The sequence below is a fragment of the Eutrigla gurnardus genome (genome assembly GCF_963514095.1).
Source record: "Eutrigla gurnardus genome assembly, chromosome: 10".
NCBI lineage: Eukaryota > Metazoa > Chordata > Actinopteri > Perciformes > Triglidae > Eutrigla > Eutrigla gurnardus.
The window spans coordinates 14,660,218-14,672,630 of NC_139924.1; the positions used below are offsets into that span (position 1 = coordinate 14,660,218).

General features: G+C 42.7%; 2 protein-coding genes across 4 annotated transcripts in view; one reads left to right on the top strand and one right to left on the bottom strand.

The window, feature by feature from the left end:
* Window positions 1-5,697, bottom strand: part of veph1 (ventricular zone expressed PH domain-containing 1) — a 60,698-nt gene extending 55,001 nt beyond the window's left edge. For both annotated transcript variants that reach the window (XM_084020244.1, XM_084020245.1), the window contains exon 1: window positions 5,545-5,697. The gene's annotated coding sequence lies outside the window, so the exon portion shown is untranslated. The remainder of the gene's footprint in view (window positions 1-5,544) is intronic.
* A 1,168-nt stretch (window positions 5,698-6,865) lies between these two features.
* Window positions 6,866-12,242, top strand: LOC311019452 (lysosomal amino acid transporter 1 homolog). Of its 2 annotated transcripts, none has more exons than XM_084018876.1 (8): window positions 6,866-7,042; window positions 7,354-7,630; window positions 7,789-7,918; window positions 8,370-8,457; window positions 8,789-8,898; window positions 9,131-9,232; window positions 9,576-9,761; window positions 9,910-12,242. In XM_084018876.1, the coding sequence occupies exons 2-8, from the start codon at window positions 7,431-7,433 to the stop codon at window positions 10,024-10,026; spliced, it is 933 nt and encodes a 310-aa protein (XP_083875002.1). In that variant the 5' UTR covers window positions 6,866-7,042; window positions 7,354-7,430; the 3' UTR covers window positions 10,027-12,242. The 2 variants fall into 2 exon arrangements, with proteins under 2 accessions (XP_083875002.1, XP_083875001.1); XM_084018875.1 differs by having other exon boundaries at window positions 6,867-7,042; window positions 7,294-7,630.
* The last annotated feature ends 171 nt before the right edge of the window (window positions 12,243-12,413 follow it).

Genomic DNA, 12,413 nt, shown 5'->3' on the forward strand with positions numbered 1-12,413 from the left:
TATTAAATATGTCGAAACATTGTTATATTCTTAATATGCTTTTCAGTTTCCACTAAGAGACGATACAACGATTGATTATGACAGAATGGTTCAATGAGAATGAACAGTCCACCGCCTTCATTTCTATATGAGGCAGCACGATGTTAAACATTATCGCTGTTTGTGTACACCTCAATTAAACATTAAACACTGTGATGGGCAGGGCAAGGCCAAAGGGAAGTTTTAACACACACACACACACACACACACACACACACCCACACACACACACCACATAATCGATGTATGCTTGTATCTAAAATTGTGTTGCAAACAATAAAAAAAAGCATACTTCTTCAAAGCAGCCACCTACATTTCCTGCTGCCTCTTTCCTGCAGATGAGCAGCTAAGTGTATGGATCTGTGTCATTGTCTACTTGCTGCAATCGCATTGTTTCTTCTTCTACTATCAGACGTCGCCTCGTCCTCGCACTGTTTCTCTGAAACTTCCATTGGAGCGAGGCCCAGCTAAAGACCAAAGGAAGGCACAAAGACCAAAGCGGAGCACTTGGGAGACCGTCGTCTCTGCTGCCAAGCTGGTGATGGCCATGGAAACTCGCCTATTGCCAGGACACCACATCAGGAATTCTTATTGGTGCAAGCCAGGCGGCTGGGCCAAAACAAAACCACAAGAAACATAGATCGAAGCGATATATCACAAGTCTCTCTCTCTCTCACACACACATACACACACACACACACACCTATTATCCCTGTTGTGTGGAGCAACAGTGAGAGCTATTTCTGTGCATGGCTGGAGGTCCAGGATGTGTTGGAGGGGTAGTGGTCATCAATTACCCATGTTTTGCTGCATATATTCTTGAATATTATGAGACAACAAGAGTTGTGAGATTATTAGGCCCACCTCATAAACCAATGCAGTTTAAAGGGATACTTCAGTGGTGGAAATATGAATCTGTATTGAAAGTTGGTCATATATGTAGTCGAAATGTAAAATAAATTTAGAATTTGGTGCGTTCTTGGCAGAGAAAAGGCAGACAGTGGCTTTTTGGTGCATGTGGATGAAACTCCCACAATGCACTGCTTCGCAGGAGCAAGCTTCCAAGTAGGATGGTGGATGTTGCTTTTAGTTTCTGCAAGTGAGGTCCCACCACTGGTCTGTAATAGGTCTGTAGTCTCAGTGGGTCCCGCCCCCTATAGGAAGGTTGAAAACATGAGGAACTAGTGTTGTAGTTTTACCCCCTCTAACCAAAGCAGCCTCCGATGATGCAAAATTATATTTGGGTTATCGGAGGCTATTTTTCAGAATAAAAATACAGAGCTCTCCCATCTCTGGGGAAAACGAGGAGATGATGCACGACCATTCAAAAATACTACCGGGTTTCTAACGATGACCTTAATGCAAATGGTCGAAGTATCCCTTTAACTCTCCTGCAACAAATCCTACCTCCATGAAGTTTAGAAGACGCGGGGGGGGGGGGGGACACCACGAGAAAAGAAGGAATGAGAGTTGAAAGGCAGAGAGCAACAGAGGCGCTGAGAGGGAAAGCCAGAAGTGGATAATGTTTCTGGTCCTGAATTCCCAGTGTAACCTGCAGACAACTGGCATACCAAGCTTCCATTATCCTACCTGAGTGCCTCACAAAAGCTCAGGTAGCACACACACACACACACACACACACACACACACACACACACACACACACACACACACATACTGTACACAAGCCATCCTCTCTTTCCTCATGAGTCCTTTGCTGTGTGTATTTACTGTTCCCTTTCCTGCTGTCACTATGTCACAAGTCACAAGTGACTGAGCGCCAGTGTTGGTGTGTGTGTATCCATGCATGTGTGTGTGTGTGTGTGTGTGTTAAAGTTGAGGAAAAATGGCTCTGAGGAATTTCAGTTCTTAAACAACCAGCTAGTTACTATGAATCACCCGGCTACGGCTCAGTGAGCTCAGGAATGCTTTAAACACACAAACACTGTAAAAGATAGCCGCCGAGGCTCGTTTCCGCCTCCATCTTTAATGTTTGCCATTAACACCCAATAACCCACTTCTGGGTTACGTTTTTCTTTTTCCTCTCTTTTAATCTTTTCAGCGTTTCGTCTGTCATGTTTGCGGTGAAATTGAGCTGGATGTGAAGCTCTGGTGGGCACCCACGTGTTGCAGGAGGGCTGCGGACGGGCCACTGGGTGAGGGGTGACGGGGGTGCGTGACGGCGGGGCGGTGACGGGGCTACGTGAGGACAATGTGACCGAAGGGCCTCTCTCTCTTTACTCCACCACTGCCACTATACTCTCCTCACCCGGCGCTCCGACAGGGTGAGACAGAAAACACTGGCTCTTTTGTACGACCTATAAGACAGACCTCCCTCCCCCGTCTCTCTCTCTCTCTCTCTCTCTCTCTGCTCAGTCGGCCCTATCCTTCGGTGTAATGTGCACCTGCTCGGCCTGCATCACACACACACACACACACACACACACACACACACACTAATAGGCAAATACTTCAGAAAGGAGCCAAGTGAAAGGGAGAGACCGAAGAAAAAAGGCCCTGCATTCCACTGTTTTCTCCACATTGCTGCTCCGTGTCGTTTCTTTTCAGTCTTTATTCATGCACATAATTATGAGTAAGGGGGAAGAAGGGGTTTGGAGCAGACGCAGCCTGAACACTGTTGGAAAGCTGCTTTGCAAAAAAAAAAAAAAAACATCTCACACCATTAAGACAAAGATAGAGATTCATTTTGCAGGGATTGATTAGGTTTGCTCTTATCAGAGCTACAGGGTTTGCTAATTTGTGTTTTAACTCTAAAGATGGTATGTTCACTTTTTGTTTATTTGTATAAAACATTTTATTTCTAGTCACTTTCTATTTTATATAGCTTTTGTATAGATTCTAATGTATGTTTAATGTATGTTCTATGTATGTTATTGCTACTGGATGCTTGAATTTCCTTCGGGATCAAGAAAGTATCTATCTATCTATCTATCTATCTATCTATCTATCTATCTATCTATCTATCTATCTATCTATCTATCTATCTATCTATCTATTTCTGAGGCATGTGTTTTTAAATTGCGTGAGAATGGTGGGTTCAGGACTACATGCCTGAGTGCTTCATTTGCAGAGCATAAGTCAAACATTCATGGTATTTGCTGCTAGTGTTGGGAAAGCTGCTGGGTATCCTGGGGAATGAGACCGACGTGGTGTATCAAACAGTGTGAGCCACTACGTGCAGTAAGGCTTCCTTATGACTTAAAAAAGTGCTCCCATAATAATCCACAGTGACACGTATTTACAAACACGTTTGATCTGATGATCATTATTGATTTCTCTCAGTTAATTGAAAACTGGTGGAAGACGGTCCAAAAGAAATTGAAAACTCAAATATATATTCAGTGTACGGTGATGTAAAATCAGAGAAATCCAGCAAATCTTCACATTGGAAGGAGATTGGAGAACGTCTGCAGTGTCCCAAAGGCTGTCCTCTGAGAAAAACTTTAAAAAAAGTATCATCATCATCTTTCATGTCTAAAGGCCAAACTGTATCTCCTGTCATGTCGTCCACGTCCCGAGCAGGAATCAATTTTCCACATTAATGGCATGATTAGCGGCTGGTTACGCCGGTACTCATCCCTCATAACTGGGCCAATCACTTATGTAACTGATGCTATGAATTTCATGAATAAGTCACAATGAAGAGATCCCCCCGAGGACCTCTCTGGAAATAGGTTTGCACTGCCGCAGAGAACTCAGTTAAGACTTCTTCTTGTTCTCCATTATTTGTTATCTCTGTAGTTATGCAGCTGTGGAGCAACGATGGGGAATTACAGTAGAACAGGAGCTGGAGAAACAAAAAAACATCGAGATAACAGAATATGGAGAGAAAACAGAGGCTGAGCATGAGAGGGGAAGCATGGATGCAAAATATCTCACTTTGTCTGGAGGGCCACTGTGGATCTGATAAGAGAACCAGACCAGCAACACTAAATGTGACACTCATGGATGTCACTCTGCCTACTGCAGAAAGAGCAGATATGTTATGAATACCAAAAGGGTTCAGTCTGCACGGGTGACCTTTTATCCTGAGGACTAACTTCCAATCCGATTGTGTGACTGTAAGTGTGTGAGAGTCTCTGCAGGCATCACTGTGTCCAATGGCCTTGAATCCGAGTGCTGCCCTGCGAGACTCTCGGCCGCCGAGAGGAATTCCAGAGCAGAGAAGTGCTGGTTGGAGTAGTGCATTACCGCCACACTCAGCCGACTAACATTTTCTAAACCATTCATTATTCATCGCTCCCCGCCGCCTCGGGAGCCCAAACTCAGAGGTTTGCCCCGAGAGCGGAACAGAAGCACGTTCTGGTTTCCAGCGTCTACGGCCCTGACCCGGGAGTACGGGCTTAACGGCATAAATTCAGTGCTTCGAATGTTAGCGTAATATCCTCAATAGACGTTTAATACGTTTCTATATTAAGAAAAAGTTTTTATAACTTGCACCCTCTGCATTTACTGCTTCCTGTAAGTGGATTATGAAGCCGATTCGACCTACAATGCATTGCAGCTTTCACTTGCTGGGTGCATGTCCTGGAAAGCATTAATACATCAAGTTGTTTCCTTGAGAAAAAAAAATGTCTACGCTGCTTAATTTTCTGGGTGGCTGAAAATCCCCCTATCAGCATGAGGAAATGCAAAAAAATAATAATAATGTTTTTAATTAGAAAACTAAATGTTTCCTTATTCCAAGAAAAACATGGCGGTATGTTTTGTGAAATAGTGAAGGAATACAGTCTTGTGTGTGTCCACATCTGTCTCACAAGTCTGTGACCTTGAGAAGTCCCCCCCCCCCCCCTTCTCCCCCTTTGTATCCAAACACACACACGCACAGATTTGGAGAAAAAATGCACCGGCTAAATGTGAGTAATGCGACTAAACTTGCCTTTCAAGCTCTCAGAACACATTCCTGAGAGAGAGAGAGAGAGAGAGAGAGAGAGAGAGAGAGAGAGAGAGAGAGAGCGAGAGAGAGAGAGAGAGAGAGAGAGACATTGAAGCAAACCAGGTAACCACTCTATGATAGCAACATTTTTTCCAGCAAAACCTAACTATTGACTGAAAAGTACCACTTGTGTCTGTATCGCACTGTGAATCTATCGTGTTTCTATTCGGCGGTGTGACGCCTGCAAACACACTTTCAGCAATTATGCAATAATTAACAAGTATTCAACCATTGCATTCAGTGCCTCTCTAGCAACGACCCACGAGAACGCCTCTCGAGTCCACCTGCGTGCCCCCCCCCCGGTTCACGTTTACATTTCGCAGGTAAATTGATGCGCGAGAGGAGTGACGGCGGCGCATCGGCGCTCCGACTAACGATTTACCCCTCATCCGGTCAACTTTCCCGACACACCAGGGGGAATGTGGGTGGTATTAGTGCCTTCAGCCCGGCAACGCGTTTCTGTCGCCGATGACAAAATGAAGAAGAAAACAAAAAAAAACAAAAAAAAACGATTCAACTCCGAACACCCACGGCGTCGTAGAGCTTACCTGCTCCGTGCAGGACGAGGACGCACGGACACGGAATGCAGAGCTTCGTCCAGCTAAGTCCAACCCGTCGGTCCGAGGCGGCACGTATAGCACCACAGATCACCCCTGCACAGCTCCAAGTTCCCCCCTCGGAGCGAGCCTTCACGTTCGTCCTCGTCGGGCCACCGTTGGAAAGCGCGCCATCGTGTGGCCGAGGAAAGCGCGCGGAATGACAACAGGTGGATGGAGAGAGGGACAGACTGTGCCGGGTGCTGCCTTCAAGTGCTCTCCGGAATTTTAGGAAGTGTAGGCCCACCTTTTTCAGTGTGGCTCATATTGAATTTTCTATCAGCTGGTTACACAAGAAGGAGTAGGCTGCTAATTAATCAGAGAGACACAATCTTAGAGGGAACATGATTTTCAGGCAAAGGAAGGTAGGAAGGAAGGCACAGCAAATTAGGCCACCCGCGTTTAGATTTGGTTTATTCAATAAACCTGTAACTATGCACCAAACAGTTTCTTACCATCTGCGGCTGGCCTCAATAGACCACATTCTGATCCACGCCTTAATATATGTTACTCTACCGTGGCAGTTTATCTATGTTAACTGACTTCTAAAATAAATCAAACTATTATTACAGGGTTAAGTTTGCCCTTATTTGCATAAACTAATACTTGAAAGTATAATCAGTTTGAGGGTTTCTAATGATGGCAACATGGCACCACAGATGGGAGGGAGAGAGAGAGAGAGAGAGAGAGAGAGAGAGAGAGAGAGAGAGAGAGAGAGAGACAGACATATCAAACACATTTCTTTTCATTTATTATTATTAAGTAGTAGTAGTAGCAGAAGTACGTCCATGTGGCCAGTAGGTGATGCTATTTCCCCATCGTTCATCCATCGGAAGCAGTTTCCGAGGCGTCCAGGTTAGCTTCAAAATAAAAGCAGGATTTGTCAATTCGATACCAGTGTGAGGCTCGTACACATTAGCAAATGAAAACAACCAAGTTTGAAATGTCGGACTTTGCAATCTAAAATAAATGAATTTGTAAGTAGTAGTAGTTACCATACTTTCAAACCCCTATTTTGCATTAGTTTTGGCAAAAGGGTTCGTTGTGCCACGTAGCAGTGCTGCATGGAATCGCATCCTCATTGTACAATCAATGCTATGTGTATTTAGGCCTATGTGTAAATGAGACAGCTTGAAATACAGAATCATCAATTGCAAACAACTCGCGAAATATGTCCATTATCCTTAATCCATTTGAGCATCAGTAGGGCAATAACTGCCATGTAATTATATTATTTTGAAATTCTCACCGGATGTTGTAATGTCATTCAGGATGTCTGGTCACTTAAAGGACCACTTGCGATGGATAACATTAAAATAAGAGCTAATATATAATGTTCTTCATACATTTCGACTGCACACATCGCTTACGGAACAGCGTGAGCATGTGAGGGGGAAATGTACGCAGACCAATAAGCCCTCCGCAGTCTAACCGAGTCCATTTTGTCCAGGTGAGCGGTTACCGGAAGCTAATTTTTTAGCCATCTTTGTGTGTTAGCGTCTCATCTTCAGAGTCTATGCAAATTAGCCTTAATGACAGCGCGTGAGCTAACATGGAATCTCGTTAAGTAAACAAGATGGGGACAAATACGGAAGAAAAGCGTGATTTCTCATGTTTAGATAAACTCTAAAGCAGTTGTAACACTTGTCCGTTGGTTTACCTGATGCACTCGCTGTTTTGATTGATTTCCCCCTTTTGCAGACTCGTCAAATGACGGAGCAAGTCTTCGCACGTGATAGATTTGGGTTATTTGTTTGCCAGGATAAACACACGTCAGCTCGAGACTTGGCAGCGGCGGCAGGAGGAGGAGGACGGATCCGCAGGTCCCGTATAACGCCATGGCCACCGCGCGCTTCCCCGGCAAGAGTGCGGACGTGGCCGCCAACTGGACCGCTCCGGCGCAGGGCCGGCCGGTGTGCGTCAACGGGACGCCGTGGATCCTCTACCTGCTGGAGGAGTGTGTGGACAACGTGTGGGAGTACTGGAGCGTGGTGATAGGTCTCATATCCATGTTCTGCTTCCTGCTGTCCACGTTGCCGTAAGTAGCACGACCACAGCGATGTGCATCGCAGTCGTACACTATAATAATAATAATGAATGAATAGAGTGAGATGTTGTGAGGTGAAACCCAGCAGTCTGGCTGGAGAAGTTTGCCATTCGTGGTCATGACATAATGTTCTGCTTGTCTGTCTGCAGGCAGGTTTACGAGGCCTATCGGAATGGTAAAGTAGAGGAGGCCATGTCTTTTGGATTTCTTTTCTTCCTCTTCAGTGGAGACTTGACCAGCTTTGCAGGCTGCTACCTCACCAGTCAGCTGCCTATTCAGGTAAAAACACACACACACACACACACACAAGCACACACACACATACACACACACTCACACACACACACACTATCCACTATCATCCCAGATGTCTGTTGTAGCTGTATTTACTTCCTTTTGCTACAGGCTTTTGGACATGCCTGTATATTTTTTGCTAAACTTAAAAACACATTTTCACTCTCCATTCTATCTCATTTACTCACTTATTAAATATAGAATAGAATATATAATATTATATACTATGCCCTCTTACACTTCATACGGTTTCATCCCCTATAAACCTTCTCCCCGTTTTGTCTTTTTGCCGTTTTTGTATTTTGAAGACCCTTGACCTGAATGGTGTTTCATAGCTTCCATAGCCCGATCTCCACAGAGGGAACCGCGACACAATATGAACTCATACTAAAGTGTTATGAGTTTAGTTGCAAACATTTTTATTTTCTTCTCTCAGGTCGTCACTGTGGTGTTCTACATCTTCACCGACCTGATCCTCATCTCCCAGTTCCTCTACTATAAGATCAAGAACAGCTCCGGCAGAAGTAAGAACGGACATTGAGTTGAAATCGCGTGATCCTCCAGGTTGATGAGATGGCATGACTGCAGTATGAGGGAGGGAGGAAGAATTTCCTGCTGTTTGCTCAATAAATATTTAATTTAAACTGCACGACAGGAAGCCATCTGCTGACTTCTGACATGACAGTTCCAGTTGTTTTGTACCTGTGATGAGTGACCCAGAAGTGCAAGTCATGCTGAGACTGTCAAAGACTACAAACAGTCCTGCATATATACGTTTCCTGACTTTGATTGTAATTTATAAAGTTGAATCCATTCTTCACTGTCCGTTCTTCGTCTTGTGTTTGTGTGCTCTAGAAAGCCCTGTGTTGAAGTGGCTGTGCTTCATGTGGTGTGGCGCTGCTACCTTAGTTCTCCTGGCTTTACCCAAACTCATCGTAGACAATAGTGCAACTTTAGACACCCAGGTAGGTACTTGTGTGCCTTGTAGGGTTTATATTTGCATCCATATTTGTCTGCTGGTATTCAATTTAGGTGTTTTTATATCAAATTTGTATTTTTTTTCCCCCAGGTATGTTCAGGTTTATTTGACACACTTGAATTCATTTTTGAGTAGAGACTGTTTTTTTTCTTGTGTGGCTGCGACATTTTGACCCTTTCACTTACCTCTCCTATCTCCTCTGCCCTCGTCTTTGCTAGAGTCCAACTACCTCTAAATCAGTGGAAATCACCGGCTATATATGTGGATACCTGGCATCAATCTTCTACCTCTCCTCCCGTTTCCCCCAACTCTATAAAAATGTAAGTGGCATTTATTGTTGTTGTTTTTTTGTTTCTTTCTTTCTCACATAAAACTATACTTATTGTTTGTCAGTTAGTCTTAAATGGTGCCTAAAGAAGGCAGTGGGATTTGTCTGTTTGCGTATAACAGCATGTGTTCTACACATAAGGACCAGACATGGAAGACAATGGTATTGTTGTGGTGGAGAAACATCCTGGCTTGAAAGTGCTAACTACTGTTAATTTCCAATACATCATAAATCCTATGAATTATTATTATTTCTGTGTGGGTGTGCGACTAGAAGTGCAGTGCCAGTCCTTCTGTAGTCCATTAATTAACTACTGTAAACTCAATTGGTTCCAGTTCCAGCGACGGTCTACAGAGGGCACCTCTTACCTGCTGTTTGCCTTAGCCATGATGGGCAATGGGACGTATGGGTTGAGCGTCATCGTGGTCCTGCCTGCACTGAAGGGCTCCAAGCAGGTCTTCATCATCAAACATCTGGCCTGGCTCATCGGCAGCCTGGGAGTCCTCATCCTTGACTTCTTCGTATCCTTTGAATCACAAGTTCAGCCACCAGTCGACTGTGTCATATCAGTAATACTCTCTGCATGTGAAGCTTTTAATGCGTTGTGAGGTTAAATTGTCACTAATTCCATTTAAGAGAATATTTCAGTTTGACCCTTAACCTTGTCAGGTGACGGCCCAGTTCATCATTTACAGGAAGAACAAGTCTGCTAAAAGCGACACACTCCTCAGCGTCCCGGAGGTGGAGCCTCTACTGTGTGAGGAGGTGGAGCTGTCGGTGTTGTAGGACGCTGAATGGAACCTGACGTGGAACCACGCAAGTAGAGGACGGACCGCTTAGTCTACGGTTTGTTTTGTATGTTTTAAACACTTGGGTGGACGGAGACATTGCAGAAGCTTTGGAGAAGGTGGAAACCATGTTGTGGTACCAGCAGGCTGTTAAGAGGACGAACACGACAGGAAATCATTTCTCTTAACGACAGGAATCAAGTTGAACCAAGTAACACTTTATTAACATTTCTGTCCGTTTCTCTCTTGAACGGGCAAGTTGGCATCAGTGAAATATTCTCCTGGTTATGAATACTGTCATTTTTGATACTTTTCTCCACTGGGATTACTTGATTTTGTCTGGTTGCAGTAGGTTTATTTTTTTAGTGGCAACTGGGGAGCGTAGACACCCGGAGGAGATGCCAGAAGCCTCTTCACAAATGCAAGCTTCACAGAAGAATGAAGTGCCTGTTATATTTACACATTTTTGACAGGGTAAATACGGCTGCAGAGGATTGCAATATTACACTAGTATGCATGATATTTGATTGAAGTTGTCTTACCTGATTTGGTATTTGAGTGCCATAATATACAGAGATTATGTGAGTAATAGAGGAACCAATACCAATGTTTTTTTTGTTTGTTTTTTTTCCCCTGGTTGTTCATTTCTGGATGGTAAACTGTGACTAATTAAATATTAGCACACTAGATTAATAGATTGTGGGACATTAAATAGCCAGGATGTGAACGTAGCAGCAGGGGACCATCCCTCCACTAAAAAAAAAAAAACACTCCCGGTGTATAATGACCTCATTTCTATTTCAAAGGGATGTAGTGTTTATCTGCTTTCCTGGGCCCGGCTCTCGATTATCTTGGAGAAACACGTGTGCCTTTTTTTTAAATTAAATACAGTCTTAATAGAAAATACAGAATTAAATTATTTTCAAATTAAATTAAAGTTAGGTTTCTTGTCTTTCGTAGTTGATTTAGTCAAAGCGTTGTTTTTCTTAGAAACCTTTTCTCTTTTAACATTCTGTTTTTCCTAATATATGTTCTGCCTCTGTAAGTTATGAGCAGCATTAATAGATATCTTGCAACGGCTTCCTCTTTTGTAGCAGCTTCACAACATCCAAAAAACCTTCAATAATCACCTGATTGTTCAATTATTATATATTTCAGGGGGATAAGATCTAATCTGATGGAATCTTATTGAAGTAATTGTAATGGGCTCTTATTGAGTTCGCACATTAAATATGTTTTTTCTATTCTGTTACATCAAAATGAGAAGACGCTCTTGTCAAGTCAAAGTTACTTCTAAAACACTTTTTTTTTTCTTCTCTCATTAGTTTTGCTGCAGTTAAAATAAAACCAAACAACGAGTCTTATCGATCACTTCCAGCTTTTAGACATTCATTTAGATTAGTATAACTAACAGTTCATCAGTGTTGAGCCAAAGGGTGCACAGTATGTGTGGTGCTCCATAACTAAAGGACTTTACTTGTAGTGAGCTGCACATGTTTCTACCTCTTCATAGTGTGGACATGATTTACTTGCACACAAAGCACGTTGCTTTTAAAGATGTCAAATTTTCATCCAAATGACGGTGTGTTTTTTGGAAAGTTAGATATCTAGTGTATGGTGGTCATTTTCATTCCAACAGCATGTTTGTTTTTTCTATTATGAGCCAGTCAGCTGATGCTTAAATGTGCAATTATGTAGATATTGGGGGGGTTTCTTCTGACTTTATTTACTGAAATTTATTTGCAAATATATGCAATTGGAGTAACAATTTTTCACCGATAGATTGTTTTTTGCAAATTAGTTTTGTATTGCACGATTCCTACTTTGATACCTTTTCAATCCCCTTTTAAATGAGCGATATACTTTTTCAATCCAGCATCAAAAAAGTACATATTGTATATATTATTACTGTATAGAGTAGAACATGTTGTATTTATAAGTCTATAGTTTTTACTTATTGGTCACACTGTGTTGATATGATGTATTTATTTTCGTTATGAATGACTTTCTTTATTCAGAAGAACTGTACAATTATAGTAATTCTAAACTCTGTGCCAGGCGTACGTTCACTGACGATGTTAACCGTATGTAAAACCATGGTATGTATGATAATAACGATGTATATTGTACAAAACTTTGATAAACTGCAATACACACTCACTCAAGATATGCTGTTTTGGTGAGATTGAGCAAAATAAATACTTTTATATGGATCATCATTTCTAATGTTTTACACCCGAAGATATTGGTATGTTTATTTATCTTAAAAATAATTTACATTTAAACATGCATGTCTTCAATGTCCCTGTGGGTGCCTTGTAGCGTTGGTTACAACTTGTGTTTCTATAATGTGGGGGGGAGTCTAAACCCTCCACCCTCACATGG

Bases quoted from the DNA above. Each gene is read 5' to 3' on its own strand.
- LOC311019452 (XM_084018876.1), top strand. From the start codon at position 7,431: ATGGCCACCGCGCGCTTCCCCGGCAAGAGTGCGGACGTGGCCGCCAAC. The intron at 8,458-8,788 runs GTAAGAACGGAC...TGTGTGCTCTAG, and splicing joins CAAGAACAGCTCCGGCAGAA to AAAGCCCTGTGTTGAAGTGG. The intron at 9,762-9,909 runs GTATCCTTTGAA...TAACCTTGTCAG, and splicing joins TCCTCATCCTTGACTTCTTC to GTGACGGCCCAGTTCATCAT.